Below are 21,368 nucleotides of genomic sequence, written 5' to 3'. Positions count from 1 at the left end.
TTTCTCTTCATTGTTGGGAAGGGCCTGTAAGCATTTCACTGTTAGTCTACACCGGTTGTTTACGAACATGTGACAAATAGAATTGACAGACTCACAAAGCCACTCGCATTCTTGTTCTCTGCAGCCTTCATTCTAAATATGACCACATAGTTACACAGCACACCCATGCATCCGTACACGTGAATGTACCAACTTCATTCTTTTGAGGCAATTCCATCTGCCTTCTAATTCGGTCTTATTTAGGATCACTGCCGACAACGACGATAATGTCACAAGTATTTATGGCGACCACATGGTACATCTCAAAGACAGAGCACCACCAGGTATTTATAAATCACTTTGCTTTATTTAAAAATCAGCGGTAGGCAGTTATGCTATGAAAAAAAACAAAAAAAACTGCACTTGGCACTGGATGACTGTTTGGAGAAAAAATAAAATGATACACACATATTGTGTAAGTTCATATACATATGAAAACCAAAAAAGGAAAACCTTAAATACCAGCTTTTATGTGGTCTCCATGTCTACTGATTCTTATTAATATTACAAATGTTCAACACCCCCAACAACCCCCCGACCTAAAAAAAAAAAAAAAAGAATCTTCACTGGAGCGGAGACTAGGGAGAGTTCCTACTGGTCTCAGAATGACTGCCCCTCTAAACAGGTTACGGTTCAGTATGCCCTTAACAACTGGTCCTAGGTCTGATGCATTGTTCAGCTCACAATGGTTAAGGATAGGCCTGGGATAGAGATCCTAGACCTGCTGTTGAGGGCAAAATGTAACCCAGACCTTAAAAACCGAATGACTCGTGTGTCCAACAGCCATGATGAGGACAACACATCCTCACTCGTTACGAAAAAAAAAAACACCGGAGTAATGCACTGCAAAAAAAAAATACAAGACGTTATTTGTCCGTCTGACAAAACGAAAGGCAAAACCACTTCTCCTCCAAAAGGAAAGCGCATCAGCAAAATTAATGTGAGCACAAAACATGACTTCAAAGAAAAGGCTGAGCAGTCCTCATTGGAATTGAATACATGGCAAATATTTAGCCATCAGTGGAATGAAGTGCCTTTTTTTATTGTGAGGGAAGGCCAACCGTTTTTTTTGTCATCATCACATCCCTCTTACGACACAATGGCAACAGACTAGATATGGGATTCAGACAAGTGGGCAGGTGGACCCTGTGAGAAGGAGAAACATGCCCCAAAAACCACCTGCACTCTAATCCACCATCACCCCCTGACCTCCCCCCAACATTAACACAACCTCCTCAAGAGGAGCAAGAAATCACCTGCTCATTAAGACTGGACAAAAAGACAAAAGGTAGGCAGAAGGGTGGAATTAAAACAATTTTAAAAGGCAGCTTGCCTTTGATGGAGGCCCCTTGTGTACCCTGTGCCCACAACACAGGAGAATCCGACACCCCCTCTATAAATGAATCCCTAATAATAATTGACTTCATCTTGATGATCATTGGGATCATGTTTTGCCAGAATAAGTTGGGCAACGTGATTGAAACTATTCCCAGGAGACATGTTGTCAGCACCTCATCCATCTCCTCCCACATCCCCAACCGTCTGTCACAACATGCCCTTGGAGAGTGAGCGAGCAAATCTGGGACAGGGGTGGTAAAAAACAGATGATCGGGTCGCTAAGAAGTGAGCTGTAGATGGATATCAAGTGGAGGACGTAGCGGAGGAGGAGGGCGGGAGACAAGACCAAGGCTACATCCCAAATGGCACCCTATTCCCGAGATAGTGCACTACCCTATGGGGTGTGGTCAAAAGTAGTGCAATAAGGGAATAGGGTGCCATTTTAGACTTAGCCCAGACATGTGCATCTTGGGGGGGTTTATCTGACAGTGACCCCCAGCTTCTCCAGGACACGAACCCCCTTCTCCTGGTACTCCTCCCTTGTCAGCCAGAAGTTGTCCTTGTCCTTCATGATGTCGGCCAGCACGGCCCCGCCCAGGAACACCATGTGCTTGCGCCGAGGGGGGTCCTCGATCCGGATCTTGAATTTCTGCACACAAGCAGGAAAGGAGGAGCCAGAATAGAAGATAAGGAGAAGGGAAGAGTGTGAGAAGGGAAAGCAAAAGCATAAGAATAGGGGGAAGAGGAGAAATAAGGAAAGGGAAAGGGGCAGAGAGCAAAGAGTGGGAGGAAAAATGTCTGTCTTAACAACCTTAGCTAAAAATAGGTGTGAAATCGTCTAATAATTACATGAACTGAACCAGCAGGCCTGGCAATGAAAATGCTGAAGTGGATATTGTTGCCAAATTTAGCAATCAGTGTGTAAAGGAATGAGTGAGGAACAATGAGACATTATATTTTAATTTAGTTGTTGAGCACATGATTTAAACATGGTCCCATGACAAAGATAGTTCCCTCTCAGTGTTGAAACACTCAGTGCTCGTGTTGTGTACACTATTTCAATTTAGGGCAACACCGCCTCCTGGTGGCTGATCAAATGACTGCAGTGAGAAAATGGATTGTTAAATGTCTGTTAGTAGTTGTCCATCTGTTAAAAGTCAAAAATTGGACAGTAAAACCTGCACTAAAAACAGCAACAATAAAATATGACATGTACTTAAAGCATGCTACTTTGAAGATACAAATGGCGTTGTGTGTGCCCTCACCGAGAGCTTATCCACGTCTCCCTTCAGCACGCGCTCCAGGTAGAGCTGCTTGAGCTCACGCTCCAGTCGAGAGGGAAGGCCAGGGTACATGGTGGAGCCCCCTGACAGCACTATGTGTTTGTAGAACTCAGACCTGTGGAGCGAAGGAGAAGACGTTTAGGGAGGAGAGAAGACCTGGATGAAGGAAGAGGTGATGGAGAGAAATAACTTAAGGTGAATAAGAAGGGCGACATGGAGAGAGGAAAAAAGAGAACATTTTGCCACAATGTGTTTGTAGAATTCAGCCCTGAGGAGAGAAAGTGAGGATGTTTACAGAAGAGAAAAAGGGATGTATAGAATATTAGACAAAAAAAATACAATATGGAGAAACATTTTGATAATCTAGGACTGACCCCATTTAGTCGACTGGTCAATTGGCTGTTGGCCAACAGATTTTATTAGTTGAGCAGTAGCAAAAAATGCATTGCTGAAATTGTATATTACATTAGAACAATGGTGCACCACTAATAAAAATACTATTTTATAACAAATGCGGTCTCTCGTTGGATAGTGGTCACTGTCCGTGGTCGTGAAACATGAGTGCGCTGTTGAATTGACGCCTTTTCCTAGACCATGTTGCTATGTGCATAATAGCAAAATTAACCAGCATATTGGTGTTGAGAACAACGCGTCGGAGGTAGCAGCGGAGTTGGGAGACGATCGGAGGTAGCAGCGGAGTTGTCTAAGAAAAGTGAGGCGAGAGGAAACCACAACAACCTCTTTATCCTACCCCCTCCTTTTTCGAACATTCTGTTAAAAATCGCGCAACTTTTCAGCGTCCTGCTACTCATGCCAGGAATATAGTATATGCATATGATTAGTATGTGTGGATAGAAAACACTCTGAAGTTTCTAAAACTGGTTAAATCACGGCTGTGACTATAACAGAGCGTGTGTTTCATCGAAAAGCGCAAGAAAAACTGGTCACTGAAATCTGAAAAAAGTATCCATGCGCCCCTTTCATGGATTATTTAAAGGAAACCAAATTTAATATGGAGACGGATGCAATTCCTACAGCTTCCACACGATGTCGCCAAAAACGTCATTTTCATTGACAAAAATCCATTGAGACATTACGAATAGATCCTTGATTCCATCCAGCCTACCTCAATCGATTTTGGAAGATTGAAAAATTGACACTTTTCTTTTGTAGCTGCTATTGAATACAGATCGCCCAGTGATCAATTTGATCGCTTATTAACGTTTACAAATACCTAAAGTTGGGTTATAAAAGTAGGTTGAAGTTTTGTCAAAGAATATAGGCAACTTATTTAATTTTTAAACATGACGTTGCGTGTTGGAAGAGAGCTTTTTTCGTGATGCAGACAGGCCATACAAATGGATATTTTGGGCATTCATGGACGGATTTAATCGGGAAAAAGAGCAATTTGTGATGTTTATGGGACATATAGGAGTGCCAACAAAGAATATCAAAGGTAATGAATGTTTTATATTTTATTTCTGCGTTTTTGTTTAGCGCCGGCTACGCTAATTATTTTGTTTACGTCGCCTTCAGGCATTTTGGGGTGTTGCATGCTATCAGATAATAGCTTCTCATGCTTTCGCCGAAAAGCATTTTAAAAATCTGACTTGTTGGTTAGATTCACAACGAGTGTAGCTTTAATTCAATGCCCTACATGTATATTTTAATGAACGTTTGAGTTTTAACGAGTACATTTAGCATTTAGCGTAGCGCATTTGCATTTCCAGGTGCCTACTTGAGACGCAGACGTCTCAAGTAGGAGCAAGAAGTTAAATTAGGTCTATAAACAACAACCCAACTGTTAAATGTGTCTTGCTTTATTAATCATCCATATACAGTACCAGTCAGAAGTTTGGACACACTTATTCAAAGGTTGGTGTTTTTTGTTGACTATTTTCTACATTGCAGAATAATAGCGAAGACATCGAAACTATGAAATAACACATATGGAATCATGTAGTAACCAACAAAAAATGTTAATATAAATATATTTTAGATTTGAGTTTCTTCAAAGTAGCCACCCTTTGCCTTGATGACAGCTTTGCACACTCCTTGCAATTCTCTCAACCAGCTTCACCTAGAATGCTTTTCCAACAGTCTTGAAAGAGTTCCCACATATGCGGAGAACTTTTTGGCTGCTTTTCCTTCACTCTGCAGTCCAACTCATCCCAAACCATATCAATTGGGTTGAGGTCGGGTGATTGTGGAGGCCAGGTCATCTGATGCAGCACTCCATCTTGGTTAAATAGCCCTTACACAGCCTGGAGGTGTGTTTTGGTTCATTGTCCTGTTGAAAAACAAATGAGTGGGACAAAGAGCAACGCAGATGGGATGGTGTATTGCTGCAGAATGCTGTGGTAGACATGCTGATTAAGTGTGCCTTGAATTCTAAATCAATCACAGTGTCACCAGCAGAACACCCCACATGCGGAGATAATCCGTTCACCAATTCTGCATCTCACAAAGACACCAAAAATCTAAAATTTGGACTCCGACCAAAAGGACAGATTTCCACCGGTCTAATGTCCATTGCTGGTGTTTCTAGGACCAAGCAAGTATCTTCTTATTGGTGTCCTTTAGTAGTGGTTTCTTTGCAGCAATTAAACCATGAAGGTCTGATTCAAAGTCTCCTCTGAACAGTTGATGTTAAAATGGGTCTGTTACTTGAACTCTGCAGCATTTATTTGGCCTGCAAAGGCTGGTAACTAATGAACTGATCCTCTGCAGCAGAGGTAACTCTGGGTCTTCCTTTCCTGTGGCGGTCCTCGTGAGAGCCGGTTTCATCATAGCTCTTGCGACTGCACTTGAAATTTCTAATCAAATCGTATCGGTCACATACACATGGTTAGCAGATGATAATGCGAGTGTGGCAAAATGCTTGTGCTTCTAGTTCCGACAGTGTAAGAATATCTAACAAATTTCCCAACAACTACCTAATACACACATCTAAAGGGGTGAATGAGAATATGTGTATAGAAATATATGGATGAGCGATGGCCAAGCAGCATAGGCAAGGTGCAATAGAAGGTATAAAATACAGTATATACACATGAATAATGTAAGATATGTAATCATTATTTAAAGTGGCATTGTTTAAAGTGACTAGTGATCAATTTATTAAAGTGGCAAGTGATTGAGTCTCAATGTAGGCAGCAGCCTTTCAGTTCTTCAAATTATCCAGATTGACTGACCTTAATGTCTAAAAGTAATGACTGTCATTTCTCTCTGCTTATTTGAGCTGTCCTTAACATAATATGGACTTGGTCTTTCACCAAACAGGGCCATCTTCTGTATACTAACCCAACCTTGTCACAACACAACTGATTAGCTCAAACGCATTAATTAAGTTCCACAAATTACCTTAAAGCACGCCTGTTAAATGAAATGCATTCCAGGTGACTACCTCATGAAGCTGGTTGAGAGAATGCCAAGAATGTGCAAAGCTGTCATCAAGCAAGTCTTTTCATCTTATTGGTGTCCTTTAGTAGTGGTTTCTTTGCAGCAATTCGACCATGAAGGTCTGATTTACAAAGTCTCCTCTGAACAGTTGATGTTGAAATGTGTATGTTACTTGAACTCTGTAAAGCATTTATTTGGGCTGCAATTTCTAAGACTGGTAACTCTCCTCTGCAGCAGAGGTAACTCGGTCTTCCATTCCTGTGGCATTCCTCAGAGACAGTTTCATCAGAACGCTTGATGGTTTTTGCGACTGCACTTGAAGAAATGTTCAAAGTTCTTGACATTTTCCGGCTTGACTGACCTTCATGTCTTAAAGTAATGATGGTGGCTACTTTGAAGAACCTAAAATATATTTGGATTTGTTTAACACTTTTTTGGTTCCATATGTGTTATTTCATAGTTTGTGTCTTCACTGTTATTCTGCAATGTAGAAAATAGTCAAAATAAAGAAAAACCCTGGAAAGAGTAGGTGTGTCCAAACTTTTGACTGGTACATCTACAGAAAGACAGATCCTACTTCTGTTGCCTGTTTGAGTGTTTGTTTAATAGCCTACTGATTCCGTGAGTACCAAGCCTCATGCAACCACGTCGATAAACAATTTCACACATTTTAAAAAAAATCTTTGCTATGCTGTAAAGGCTTTACACTTTTTTCCATTTAGTGTTTACATCTTTCCAAAATTGTCAGAAAATAGTAGATTTATAATAACCCTCCTTTTTCCTTGATCCCCTTATTGTCATTTTTAATTATTATTATGAACATCATAATAATAAGTAGTCATTATCATAAGTAGGTTTAGTATAGCAGCCTTGTATAACCATCATCGAGCTGTAGGCCAAAGAGCACATCCTGTTTCGTCTTAATACCGTAACTTACTTAGGCCTATATTTCAATACTTATAAGCTACCGTATCAATCAATAATTTATTAGTTCATGTCATCACACAGCATACAAGTCATTCATGATTTGAAAAGCAATCAAGCATTTTAGTTAAAATACAATAAAGCGAATATTGAATAATTAGCATAAAGACAAATAGGCCTAAACCGTTCCATTTGGGAATTGCATTAACGAATGAATGCTACGGTTTAGTCTTTGCTGCAATAAAGGCTTTACAGATAAAACGTTACAAAAGCCTCTCTGGTCCGCTTATAATTTATTTTGTGTTGCTTATATTGTTTCAAACGGTTAGAACAATTATAACCTAACAGTACCTGTTTGGAACACATAATATCCACCCAGCACTTCCTCCTTAACTTATTTTTCTTGATCTCCAGTGTTTTCCACAACTAGTCAAATTTATTCCACACATTTGACTTCCCCTTTACCTCCTGAGCAACCAGCAAACATTCAACTGTTTCTAGTTTATTTGTCATGTCCTCTGCATCCATTTCGCTGTCACGTTTCAGAGTTTGTTAGAACCAATTTATTGATGCGATTATGATATGCTATAGGGCAGGCCTTATTGGTCACGTGCATGAGACGCATACATGTCAAGTAATGAGAGCAAGGGTTGAGGGAATTTTTAGCATTGGGTGCTAGTCACTCAGTCATTTTTTGTTTTGTTTTTACTTAGGGATATCCTCCTTTTTTTTAAATGTTTCGCCTAAATGACAAACCCAAAACTGACTGCCTGTAGCAAGGATATGCATATCCCTGGTACCATTTGAAAGGAAACACTTTGAAGTTTGTGGAAATGTGAATTGAATGTAGGAGAATAATACACAATAGATCTGGTATAAGAAAAATACTAAAGAGAGAGAGAAAAAGCATTTTTCTACCACTATCTTTGAAATGCAAGAGAAAGATCATAATTCTAGCCATCACTCTGGTTGTAATTCCGATAGTGTCCACAAGATGGCAGCAGTGTATGTGCAAAGTTTCAGATGGATTACTTGAAGAATGACTGACCTACAACACTTTGTGTGAAGTACCCAGGCACATTTGGGCAAATCGTGAAGGAGACATTTGCATTCATATCCATTTTTCTGCAAGAATATCGTCAAATCTGTATACTTGGACTTTGATTTAGCTTACCAAGTACAAGTAGCCAAATTATAAGTTCAACATTTGCAAAAAACAGTTTCATAACTCTGAATATCCTTAGAATTTTTGTCCAAAATGAAAAGGCATGCTGTCGTACAAGGTTAGTAGCTACATATGACAACATATACATGGTTTCCGGATACTCCCGTAAAGCCCGGCTCATTGGTTTTCTAGCTAGCTATGTTTGACTCCGATTGGTGCTTATTTGACAAAGATAGTCATTCAAATGATGGCCAACCGCATCTTTGGCGTGCCATGAAGGCTGCACTCTCTGACCAAATATGATGTCCTATAGGATATACTACACCCCTAATGAAATTGTGAAGTTTTGTTACCTTCTAGGATCTGAGGAATATATACAAATGTGATTTTACTTATTGAAACAACATTCTTATGAAATTTTCACAGATTCCTTTCTTTGCAAATTCAACAAGTGGAAATACAAAATTGATTGTGCATGCTGTATGAACCTTTTTAGGATATGAAAAAGGATATTTATCTAACAAAACTTCATGTTATCTCGGACCCTTTGGATGATAAATCAGAGCAAGATTTCAGAATGTAAGTACACATTTCACCTTCAGAGGTGAATTTATCAAACCTATCGCGGTGAACACTTGTTGTTAGGAGCTCTCAAACAATAGCATGGCATTTTTGCGAAGTAATAGCTACTGTAAATTGGACAGTGCAGTTACTTTAACAAGAATTTAAGCTTTCAGCCGATATAAGACACGTGTATGTCCCGACATTTGTTGTTTCTCTAAAATCCACTCAATGACTAGAATGTTAACTAATGAAATGACAAAGAAGTGAAAGAGGGTTGGACACTGCTAGGTCACTAGTAAGTAGGGGGAGTCGGTCGTGGAGTTACCTGGTGTCGATGTCTGCTGCATTGATAGTATTGAAGAGAAGCTCTGCCACCCCGACTCCCTCCACATTGATGAGGTGGGGCTGGAATAGAGCCTCAGGGGCTTCGAACCGCTCCCCTCCCACCTTGATCATCCTGCCGTCGGGGAGCTGGGGACACAGAAAGGGGAACAACATTCACACATCGGAAAGCATTTAATTGACATTAAGATGGCTTTCTTCTGCTTGAACACCGCTAGGGAAATCTGAAGGCAATGCTAGGCTAGAGATGGACAATAGACAATGTTTGGAACTGGCAACGTTAAGTAAGAGTCTCTCAACCTCTGGTCAGATGGAGCCGGCTGACATACAGTAGGCCTTTTACAGAGCGTGGTGGAACATTGAGGGAGGGAGCATAAAGGGCCCATTGACGGCTCCAGTCTGGAGTCCAGAGGAGGAAACAGACACCAGGTCAGCACGTGGCGTGGGAGTCTGGGTTGTACAGGAAATGATGTTTCTTCAACACTACAGTAGTGCTTTTGTTCCATCCTATGTCCTCCGCCTCTCCTTCTCTCTCCAGGATTTGGGCAGGGAAACAAGGAGGTGCGCCGCCGCCGGCCACACATGAAAAATTCCGTCCACTCCCTCTTTACATCACAGGGACCCCTACCGGCCATTGAACCCGGGTTGCTCAGGGATTTGGACACGTGGTTGACTTGACTAAGTAACCTGGGGGCATCCAGAGCTTGGTTCAAGAGCTCCTCCCACACTAAATATGGCTTCTAATGCTCTAAAATTATAACCTGATCATCTGCATGATACATTATGTCCATAAGAAGGCAGTGTTACCATATAGCCAGGCTTCAAATACAGATGAATCCTATTATTCTTGGTGTAGGATGGTGTTACCCTTACCATGCAAGACTTTAATAAGTAGAATTTGGTGCAGTGTTGGGGGTAATGTGTTTTTAAAAGTAATCATTACATAATCAGATTACTTTTATATGTAACTTGTAGCTTTTTCAAATTGGGTAATATTACAGTTACTGTCAAACAACGTGTGCGTTACTTTCAGAATCATCCCTCTACCGGGCGCATTTCCCATGAGCCGATCTCAAATTGTTTCAGTTAATTCTCGAGCGAGCAGAGAAAGGCTGTTTGGAGAAATGTCATGGCAGCCGGTCTCCATAGAAATATATAGAGGGTGCAACTCTTATATTTGCCATTGATCACTTGTGATGGGAAAGCCTCTAGGCTTTTCTGTCTAGTGACAAATGTGCCTTCGATACATCTATGTACTGGCGATAATATTATAACATACTTTTGTTAAATGTAACGCGTTAACTTCTTGATTCTACTTGAGACGCATATGTCTCAACTAGGCACCTGGAAATGCAAATGCGCTACGCTAAATGCTAAATGTACTCGTTAAAACTCAAACCGTGATCAAAATTCACAAGCAGGGTATTGAATTAAAGCTACACTCGTTGTGAACCTAGCCAACAAGTCAGATTTTTAAAATGCTTTTCGGCGAAAGCATGAGAAGCTATTATCTGATAGCATGCAACACCCCAAAATGCCTGAATGCGATGTAAACAAAGATATAGCTTAGCCGGCGCAACACAAAACGCAGAAATAAAATATAAAACATTCATTACCTTTGACGAGCTTCTTTCTTGGCACTCCTATATGCCCCATAAACATCACTATTGGGTCTTTTTTTCGTTTAAATCGGTCCATTTATACCCAAAATAGCTTTCTATGGAAGCTGTGTCATTCAGAAAAAAACATTGTTTTTAAACGCTGCGTCATTTTTTAAAATTAAAAAAGTCGACGATAAACTTTCACAAAACACTTCGAAATCCTTTTGTAATCCAACTTTAGGTATTAGTAAACGTTTATAATCTATCAAAATGATTACAGGGCGATGTATATTCAATAGCTCCTCGTCTGCAAATCAATGGCTGCCAATGTCCACATTCACAGCATCCTGGTGGAGACTGGAAGAAACGGAATCCAGATAGTTGGATTTTCCAACAAAAAATTCAATTGAAAATGACGACAATGGCGACATCGTGTGGAATTTGTATGAATTGCATGCAGGTCGATATTAAATTTTGTCCCCTTTTAACAACCCATGGAAGTGACTTATGGAAATTATTTTTAGCTTTCAGAGAGCAGTTTTTCTTGCGTTTTTCAATGAAACACACGATCTGTTATAGTCACAGCCGTGATTTAACCAGTTTTAGAAACTTCAGAGTGTTTTCTATCCACACATACTAATCATATGCATATACTATATTCCTGGCATGAGTAGCAGGACGCTGAAAAGTTGCGCGATTTTTAACAGAATGTTCGAAAAAGGAGGGGGTAGAAGTAAGAGGTTTTAACTAGTAATATGACTTTAAGTAACTCGTCCAAACACTGATCTGGTGTGCTGTAGATGACAAATCAGGGTTGGGCTCAGAATGCCCAAAAACAACAAGAGAAAATACTTTGAAACAGGGTTGTACAATAAGGACTGGAAGTGTAGGACTCGACCAGGATGATGACGTTGTAGGACTATGTTACTGACCGTGTAGGACTCAACCAGCACGGTGGTCTCCAGTGCCAGCTTCTGCTCCTGCTCGATGTTGTAGCCCACGTAGCACAGCTTCTCCTTCATCATGCGCACCGTCTCAAAGTCTGCCGAGTGGTTGAAGGCGTAGCCTCTTAGCAACAGCAACTGGATGATGGATAAAAGTCAGAGGTAAGGGATGTGTTTGGTTGGTTTGCAGAGATCTCATAGGTTGTAAAGGACTGCAAAACTAATATTATTAGGCAAGATAGTTATAAATATATATGGTGGAAGCACCAATGGGCAAGGTGCAATATCCATCATAATGCCTTATTCAGTCTTCTCACATCTACACATGCTAGGGGCTAGGAGTTGTTTCTGGACAGGACATTCTAAGACAGCCTGAGTCACCCGTGGGGAACGAGGGTGTACCTTGATGAGGTAGCGCGTAATGTCCCGTCCTGCAATGTCCAGGCGTCGGGTCAGGTGGGGCAGGGAGAAGCCTTCGTACACAGGGCAGATGTGGGTGACACCATCACCAGAATCCACCACCACACCGGTCAGGAGACCTAAAAAAAATAGTGTTTTTTTTAAACTGCAGCGCCAACAGAATAGGGCCAGTGAGAAAACCCATCCATCGTTTCCAAAGCCCATAAACATTATAGACCATCTGTCATTACTCGTTTGAAACGGAAAGCTTTTTATTAATTGTCATTACCGATTTCTTGGTGTCAACGAGTTTTCCGTCAGAATACATTGGTTCAATAAAATTTTTAAAAAAAATGCATGGGCCAATGAAAGGCCTACATCCTACAAACGAAAGTCTAGTATAGAACACAAAGTACACAGCTACGCGCTACTGCATATTCAACTCTCGGCCTGCTACTGAAAGGGTCACACATTAGCACAGCCTGTGTTTCATCCCTCATTCCACAGCTGTGTTTTTTTTTTTTTTTTCAGAGAAAGACCAATGTTACAAACAAGCAAATGGAAGCACTTTATTTTATGATACTAGGTATTTACTACGGTAGGAAAAAGGATGTGGTATCAATGGGTAGTTTCTGGTACTTAAAATAATTGGTAACTATCTGGTACCAAATCAATTGTTTTAATTTGTTTCTCAAAGAAAACAAGGAACTCATAGGTTATTATTGTGCAACTACTAACTAATAACCATTTAAAAATATAAAGTCAATATCTGGTACTTTCTGTTCCGGAAAAAGTTTAAGTTTAAGCCCCAAATAATTGTTGCCGTCACAAAAGCTAATTACTGGGTTTAACCTCCTACATTCCTCCATGTGTTCTGAAAGGTACTTTAACTTGCAATTCGTTGGAGTGAAATCTCAGGTGCCCAGTGCTCTTCACTGGTTTTAGGTGTCCTACCTTCCTTCTAGTTGCATCATTTTGCTTTAAAGAACCTACCTTGAGCATAGAGTGTGAGCACAGCTTGGATGGCTATGTAAACCCCAGAGAACTGGTACGTCTCAAACATCACCTAGGAAAGAGGTAGGGAGTGCGAGGGTATGTCACTGGAAAATGTAGTCAATGCAAAAAGTTAAACATCTTGCAAAAATAAAGGTAATTTGTATTAGCATTTTTGCACTGCTAGGAAAACCACAACAAATCTAACCTCAGCTTCCAATCACAAGGAATAGACCTCCATGTTCATAAACCTCAATTTGAAAAGGGTAAAAAGGACTTGCACTCAAAACATTTAGCCATGACTGGCCACCCCGACTCAATAACAGTGGCTCTGACAGACTCCCACTGAGGAGCTGTCGCCAGGCAGCAGACCTAGGTTCAAATACCATTTCAAATCTTTCAGATACTTTAGCTGTGATTGATTGACCTTGCCTGGCACAATGGAAACAATGGAGTAGTCCCAAAAGTGCAATGTCCACCATGTGAAACTCCAGACAGGCTCAATCAAACTATAAAGTGTTTGAAAGAGTTCAAATACTTGCTGAACCCAGGTCTGCCAGGCAGTGCTGCTGCCTTAGTCACAATGACTGGCAAGTTGCAACTCCAAGATAAACGCTCTGTGCTGAGGAGGCACTAGCGCTCCCGCTACGGACATCACTGTTATGACCGATGAATCATTTAAGATCTACAATGGAACCTTATAAAAGACCTTACAGGAAATCTCCTCCAGCCGTTCCCGGGTACACTCCAGAATACACACTTTCAAAACTAAAGCATGTTAATGAAATTGTCCTCTGACAACGGATTTAGTCGTCGTGGGTTAACAAAAATAAACACTTTTAAAAGAAAATGTAGACACCTCAATGATCTTCTCGCGGTTCTTGGTTGGGTTCATGGGCGGCTCGGTGAGCAGGATCTTGCAGTTGCGCGAGTCGATGTTGAGCTTCTCGGGACCAAAGGTGTAGTCCCACAGGTGCTTCATGTCGTCCCAGTTCCTCACGATGCCGTTCTCCATGGGGTAGTTCACCTCCAGCATGGAGCGCAGCTCACTCGCCTCATCCCCCACCATCAGGTCCTGGGGAGGGAGGGGATAAAGAGCAGAGTTTCAGACCACAGCTAAAACACGGGCGTGACTTTTTAAAATGAACCCGCTGTTTTGGAGGAACCCCAACAGCGCAGTAGCCACTGAATATTACTGCATGGAAACGATGCAGTGACCTCCACCCAAGTCATTGACGTACCACAGCAACAAACTGACTGTCACAGTGTCAGTGCCGACTGACCACAGTTATACAACAAAAATAATGCTGGATAGCTCTGGGTACTAAGGTAACAATGTCACAAAAGGACATCCACCATCGTAAAACACTCTACAGAACAAACGTAAAGAACTTCCCTAAAAAAAAGGACATTTGCATGCCACAATAAACAAGTCAAACATCCCTTGTGGTCAACATCTAGTCATTCTGCGGGCACATTGCTTTTAGTGAGCTGACGATACGTTCAGCCCTGCTCCAGAGAGCAGGTGGTAGAGGAGGCCACATTAGATAGAGATTCCAGCCATGCAGTCAGAGCACACTGTTAGTAGAGCGGAGTCCATCTGGTTAATTGGGATGCAGATCCTATTGAAAAGTGTCTAGAACCTATAGTATAGGCAAACTCAATAGGCCTGACTGTCTACTGCCAAATAAACATGTCACTCATATTGGCAGAGAACTGCATGGGCAAACTAATGCTAAATGAGGTCGTTTTTTTTTTTTTTTTTTTTTTTTGCTCTGAGGCAGCTTGCAAGTTTAATTTTAACATGAGACGCTTCAGCAGACATGTTCCCCTTGTCATGACTTCCCCTCCAAAAGGTATATGATGATACCTCTACTATTGATATCACGGTTTCCTTCTGCAACTGCCTGTATGTGCACAAGACCATGAATGTCTGCCAGTGTGTTCAGACCACTGTATTTAACATGTTGATTTGTAAACAAAAAACACAACAAAAAAAACAAGACAGAGGTAATACAGTTTGTAAGGTTAGCCGAAACAACCATTTCATCACAGAAAACCAGGGAAAGAGTAGTAGAGGGGGAATGAGGAAGCAACGCCAAACTGACAGATAGAATTTAAAAAAGGACCACTCTTGTCGGAGAGATGATGAGAGCAGCCATTTCACTGTCTGAGCAGACAGCAGGGACCCATGAAACTAAACATACACACTTACCATCTTTCTGTTATTCTACCTCAACAGGTGAGGAGGAGGAGAGGTGGGAGGAAGAGCGGGATGAAGCAGGGTCAGAAGATAGAACAGAGAGAGAGAGGTCAGAGGAGCCAAGGTCAGAGGTGAATCCGTGCGTGTCCTACAAAAACCATGGCCTACGCCCGCCCATCCTCTCATAACGCTGCGATGTTATCAAGAGGAAATGTTCAGGTGTAACACCCTGATAGCAAGACAAGGTGCGACATTAGGCCAAATCAACAAATCATGGCCAGCTTCCCAAATGACACCCTATTCCCTACGCAGTGCACCACCTTTGATCAGGGCCCATAGGGTTAAAAGTAGTGCACTGTGTAGGGAATAGGGTGCCATTTTGGACTCGAACAGCCATTGTAAATATCAGGGACCAGTGTTTGGATATGTTGGATTTCCAAAGGACACTCAATGAGGAAACACTTTTTTTTTTTTTTTTTTACTCACAAATACTATGAGAAACTAAACTCAAAGGGCTGGTTTCGCCAAACACAGATTAAGGCTAGTCCTGGACTAAAGCATGGTCAATTAAATATCTCCATTGAAATAGCTTCCTTATCCAGGATGTGTCAGGAAAATTGCGCCAACAGGTTTACAGTGGAGGGAATAAGCCAAATGTAATCTAACATAAAGTAGTGAAAATCAAGAAATGTGCACCATTCTCCAGGTAGGTCTACATGTTCTGAAAAACTTAGAACCATAGTCTTCGCCACAAGGCATTGCAGCCATTTCAGAACTTTCCCAAATCTCCACAAAAAAGAAAAATATCATTCATGAGGGCTATGAAGTTGTTAGCCTAGCGGTTAAGAGTGTTGGGATAGTAACAAAAAGGTCACTGGTTCGAATCCCTGAGGTGTAAAAAAATAAAACTGCAGTTCGGCTCTTGAGCAAGGCAGTTAATCGACGTCATCTGTGAGATTAAGGCAGATATCCAAAGGTGTGGGGGACACCTCTTCAATTGTGCAACTGACTAGGTATCCCTTTTCCCCAGATGGGTACACATTTTTTTATTTTACCTTTACTTAACCAGGTAGGCTAGCTGAGAACAAGTTCTCATTTGCAACTGCGACCTGGCCAAGATAAAGCAAAGCAGTTCGACACATACAACAGTTACAAATATGGAATAAACAAACATACAATCAATAATACAGTAGAAAAGTCTATATACAGCATGTGCAAATGAGGTAGGATAAGGGAGGTAATGCAATAAATAGGCCATGGTGGCAAAGTAATAACAATGTAGCAATTAAACACTGGAATGGCAGAATGTGCAGAGGATGAATATGCAAGTAGAGATACTGGGGTGCAAAGGAGCAAGATAAAAAAAAAATACAGTATTGGGAAGAGGTAGATTGGATGGGCTATTTACGGATGGGCTATGTACAGGTGCAGTGATCTGTGAACTGCTCTGACAGATGGTGCTTAAAGCTAGTGAGGGAGGTAAGAGTCTCCAGCTTCAGTGATTTTTGCAGTTCGTTCCAGCCATTGGCAGCAGAGAACTGGAAGGAGAGGCAGCCAAAGGAAGAATTGGCTTTGGGGGTGACCAGTGAGATTTACCTGCTGGAGCGCGTGCTACGGGGGGGTGCTGCTATGGTGACCAGTGAGCTGAGATAAGGCGGGGCTTTACCTAGCAGAGACTTGTAGATGACCTGGAGCCAGTGGGTTTGGCGACGAGTATGAAGCGAGGGTCAGCCAACGAGAGCGTAGAGGTCGCAGTGGTGGGTGGTATATGGGGCTTTGGTGACAAAACGGATGGCACTGTGATAGACTGCATCCAATTTGCTGAGTAGAGTGTTAGGGTATTTTGTAAATGACGTCGCCGAAGTCGAGGATTGGTAGATGGTCAGTTTTATGAGGGTATGTTTAGCAGCATGAGTGAAGGATGCTTTGTTGCGAAATAGGAAACCAAATCTAGATTTAATTTTGGATTGAAGATGTTTAATGTGAGTCTGGAAGGAGAGTTTACAGTCTAACCAGACACCTAGGTATTTGTAGTTGTCTACATATTCTAAGTCAGAACCGTCCAGAGTAGTGATGCTGGACGGGCAGGCATGTGCGGGCAGCGATCGGTTGAAGAGCATGCATTTAGTTTTACTTTCATTTAAGAGCAGTTGGAGGCCACAGAAGGAGAGCTGTATGGCATTGAAGCTCGTCTGGAGGTTAGTTAACACAGTGTCCAAAGAAGGGCCAGAGGTATACAGAATGGTGTCGTCTGCATAGAGGTGGATCAGAGAATCACCAGCAGCAAGAGTGACATCATTGATGTATACAGAGAAGAGAGTCGGGCCGAGAATTTAACCCTGTGGCACCCCCATAGAGACTGCAGGAGGTCCGGACAACAGGCCCTCCGATTTGACACACTGAACTCTATCAGAGAAGTAGTTGGTGAACCAGGCAAGGCAATCATTTGAGAAACCAAAGCTGTTGAGTCTGCCAATAAGAATGTTGTGATTGACCTGGCTAAGGCTTTCAACTCTGTCAATAAATACGGCTGCACAGTAAATGTCTCTTATCGATGGCGGTTATGATATCGTTTAGGACCTTGAGCGTGGCTGAGGTACACCCATGACCAGCTCTGAAACCAGATTGCGTAGCGGAGAAGGTACGGTGGGATTCGAAATGGTCTGTATTCTGTTTGTTAACTTGGCTTTCAAACACCTTAGAAAGGCAGGTTAGAATAGATATAGGTCTGTAGCAGTTTGGGTCTAGAGTGTCTCCCCCTTTGAAGAGGGGGATGACCACGGCAACTTTCCAATCTGTGGGAATCTCAGACGATACAAAAGAGAGGTTGAACATGCTAGTAATTGGGGTTGCAACAATTTTGGCAGATAATTTTAGAAAGAGAGGGTCTAGATTGTCTAGCCCGGCTGATTTGTAGGGGCCCAGATTTTGCAGCTCTTTCAGAACATCAGCTATCTGGATTTGGGCGAGTGACTGTGGGAGGTGGAGGGCTGTTGACCGGGGTAGGGCTAGCCAGGTAGAAAGCATGGCCAGCCGTAGAAAAATGCTTATTGAAATTCGCAATTATAGTGGATTTATTGGTGACTGTTTGTGTGACAAAACAGGACCCATTTTAGAATGAATTCTGTATTACACTCAACACACATTCTAATACCTATTTCACACAGAATTCAGTGTGTTACCTGTTAAAAAAATAATGCAATGTTTATATGACCCCCTTCAAAAACAGGTTATTACCACTTTGAGTAAATACTAAAGAATACATATTTATGTCTAGATATCATAGGGATTTAAACACTTCTGTGAAGTAAACCAGTGAGGTTACCTTGATCTCAATGTTTCCCACTTTAGCTGTGGAGCGAATGATTGGCCTGCCAACCAACGCCGGGAAAATGTGCTCTGGGAAGTTGGAGCCTGCATAGCCGCACTTCACAAACTAGGATTAAAGGGAGAGACAAGGGCAGGGTCAGTGACAAACATACTTTTTTGCAAGTTGGTAAATAACATAGGTCAAATACATTTTCATAGCACACAGAATGATAAAAAAATGTATAAAGATTAATAATAAGCCTAGAGCCAAATACTAGGAGTCACATCAAAGCATTTAGCAGACTACATTAAAATAAAACCTTTTAGTCCAATAACTCTAACATAACCTAGCCAGATCAATAATGCACTTCACGTGTCTTGTTCATTAGCCAGAAGTTAGAGCCTTATCTACTTTCTCTGAGTCACATGGCGCTGTTTGAGTTGCCCCTAGGTACAGATTTATGATCAGCTTGCCCTCCCCAAATCCTAACCATTAGTGAGGGAAATGCAAAACTGACAAAAGACCAGCACCAGCAACTCCACCCTACTTTGTTTGTGAACACTGAGGGATTACAGAGAAAGTTACAGCATTGGTAGTGTTACCCTCCCACAATCACTACCCGACGTGCCTGACCTGCAGCATGCTTAGGAAGTTATGTAGAGAACCTATGCAGGGAATTTCATTCAAACCTGTTAGGTTGTACTAGGCGCTTGGCTTCAAGGAATAGCCTAGCGCATGAAACAATACGATCGCTTCTCCATGCATGTTTAAAGATCCTTTGGGCTTTATTTAGGCCTACATAAATGATTAATGACATAATCTTCATTTCACCTACGTTACATTACATAAATGACCATATCCTCAACCTGCCGGTGAGAAGAATAAAATAAGTGTATGACATGCATCATCAAGTAGACATGACATCATCAGCCCGGAGAGGAAGGGGTAACTCAAAGACAAGAATAAAGACAGGAAGTAGGCTACAGTGTACAGCGTGTCCCATTTACACTCTCCGAGCTATGAATAGCTATCAGGCTGTTTTATTTGCAGTGTGAACAAAGGCTGTAAGCAGCATAGTTTCTCTGTGGTAGGTAGCTGGAGAGAGACAAGTCAGCTAACCACTGAATGGAACACAGCCAACAAAAATATTGAGAAAAAAAAGATGGATGAAAGAATAGTCCAGCTAAATACTAAGGTAAAATGATGGAGGTGAAAACAGCATAAATGAATTGTTATTTGTCCATTTCAAACAGATGACTCATGTCTACAAACATATTTTACAAGAGAGTTGCAATTGATCTGAGAACTCCTTACATGGAAGAATGGTTTCAAACTTCCTCACTGTACAAGAATGAGGCATGCGCATTATCTACTGCTCGAGACAAGTTGGTTAACTTGTTCAACAGTTGGTAGCAATACTTTAATTGTGATACTTGTTTGTTGGTGCCTGGTTTAGTTAAACTATATGCGTAAATCCTCATCCAATTACGCAACAACGTAGCAGTGTAAAATACTTGCTACAAGTACAAAGAGGTTTCGGGTGAGGGCTGGGCTACAGATGCTGGATCATCATTCTTTGTGAACAACACCAAACAGTATCTAAAAATGTGGAGTTCCTGAATAAATCGCAATAGATCACGTCTTTTCCTTGCCCAATTTGTTGCAATTAACAATAACGCTGGCAAGTTCGAAAAGAGAGCTCTCGTTAGTTTGAGTTAACAATCAAATCGAAGCAAGGGGTGGAAATGTAGGAAAATGTCTGATGAATACATATGATATAGCTAAATGTGGCAGAACACGAGATTTAAGTGATCTCTGGAGCATGCTATAAAACAATAACTGCGATTTGTACATTTTAAGGCTAGCTATTGAGTTTGCTGGCCAGCAACCTAACTAGCTCGAGACGATTCGAGTTCGCAATGTCAGCACGAGCAGCCGACAGCAGCGATAACAATATTTATGGCTACTCCCACTGATTCACGAATTCTAGTCAACAATCGGTACTCTAAACATTCCACCGACCGGTGTAAACCTTGCCACCTCTAATTGACAGATGCACCAACCTCAATGAATGCATAACTAATTGACAAACTGACAGACCGTGGCTACACAAGCTAGCAATGAAGCGAGCTACTTCCTGTTCCTCCCCATCTCATCTGCCAAATTGCACAAAAGCCGGAACCCTCATAATTTGACGATAGAACACGGTCTGTTTGTAAACTTACCCCGGTCCCATTGTCGCAAACCACCACTTTCCTTCCCTGGCTGTCCATTTTCTCGGAATACAGAAACCAGCAACCCTCCCTGGCACAACTTTCTTCGGCAAGGCGGAAAACAGCACCCCGGCTCTAGCAAAGGGCTTTTTCCGGAATGTATGACACATGCCCATATTACACACACCTATCAGGGTAGAGATAGCTAAGAAATTCAGCCAATTACGGATGGCAACGCCTTTCCATACACTTTTCTATTCGACAATCCCACTGATTGACGGTGTTGTGTCAATCAGAATTTGGAAATATCCATAATGCAAGCTTTATCAACGCATTTAGGTGGTGGCCTGGTGGGCCAACGCCGAAAACAGTGAAGTTGATCGATCTACGTCGAGGGAAGAGCATCTGTTTTTTTATATGACAATGAAATATTCTAATAATTACTGTAAAATTTGTTGGCACCTTCAATTCTTGCACATTTTCTCAGAATAAGTATATTTCAACCATAGAAAATGATAGAGGCCTCTAGTGGCCAACTTCATTAGCTGATCCCTCCTGGTGACGCTGTTGGAGTCATGTCCAACCGGGTCATGGGGGATCCGAGAATGGCGCTGCAATGGATAGGGGGGGGGGGGGGGGGGGGGGGTT

At 41.7% G+C, this 21,368-nt stretch overlaps 1 protein-coding gene across 1 annotated transcript; it reads right to left on the bottom strand.

Moving 5' to 3' along the window:
• Positions 1 to 326: 326 nt before the first annotated feature.
• On the bottom strand, positions 327 to 20,876 carry LOC139424705 (actin-related protein 2-A). Its single transcript, XM_071176788.1, has 10 exons — positions 20,733 to 20,876; positions 18,523 to 18,633; positions 13,854 to 14,069; positions 12,995 to 13,067; positions 12,005 to 12,141; positions 11,591 to 11,740; positions 9,041 to 9,186; positions 2,643 to 2,775; positions 1,837 to 2,026; positions 327 to 1,747 (listed from the first exon to the last, which is right to left on the bottom strand). The coding sequence occupies exons 1-9, from the start codon at positions 20,778 to 20,780 to the stop codon at positions 1,856 to 1,858; spliced, it is 1,185 nt and encodes a 394-aa protein (XP_071032889.1). The 5' UTR covers positions 20,781 to 20,876; the 3' UTR covers positions 327 to 1,747; positions 1,837 to 1,855.
• Positions 20,877 to 21,368: the final 492 nt, after the last annotated feature.

This window comes from Oncorhynchus clarkii, chromosome 13 (genome assembly GCF_045791955.1).
Source record: "Oncorhynchus clarkii lewisi isolate Uvic-CL-2024 chromosome 13, UVic_Ocla_1.0, whole genome shotgun sequence".
Lineage (NCBI taxonomy): Eukaryota > Metazoa > Chordata > Actinopteri > Salmoniformes > Salmonidae > Oncorhynchus > Oncorhynchus clarkii.
The sequence above is the reverse complement of the archived record's forward strand: the minus strand, read 5'-3'. Positions and strand labels throughout refer to the sequence as shown.

Excerpts from the sequence above, each read along its gene's own strand:
- LOC139424705 (XM_071176788.1), bottom strand. The coding sequence starts at position 20,780 with ATGGACAGCCAGGGAAGGAAAGTGGTGGTTTGCGACAATGGGACCGGG. Across the intron at positions 9,187-11,590 it reads TGCTGGTTGAGTCCTACACG|CTCCCCGACGGCAGGATGAT; the intron begins GTCAGTAACATA and ends CTGTGTCCCCAG. Across the intron at positions 2,776-9,040 it reads GCAGCAGACATCGACACCAG|GTCTGAGTTCTACAAACACA; the intron begins GTAACTCCACGA and ends TTCGCTCCACAG.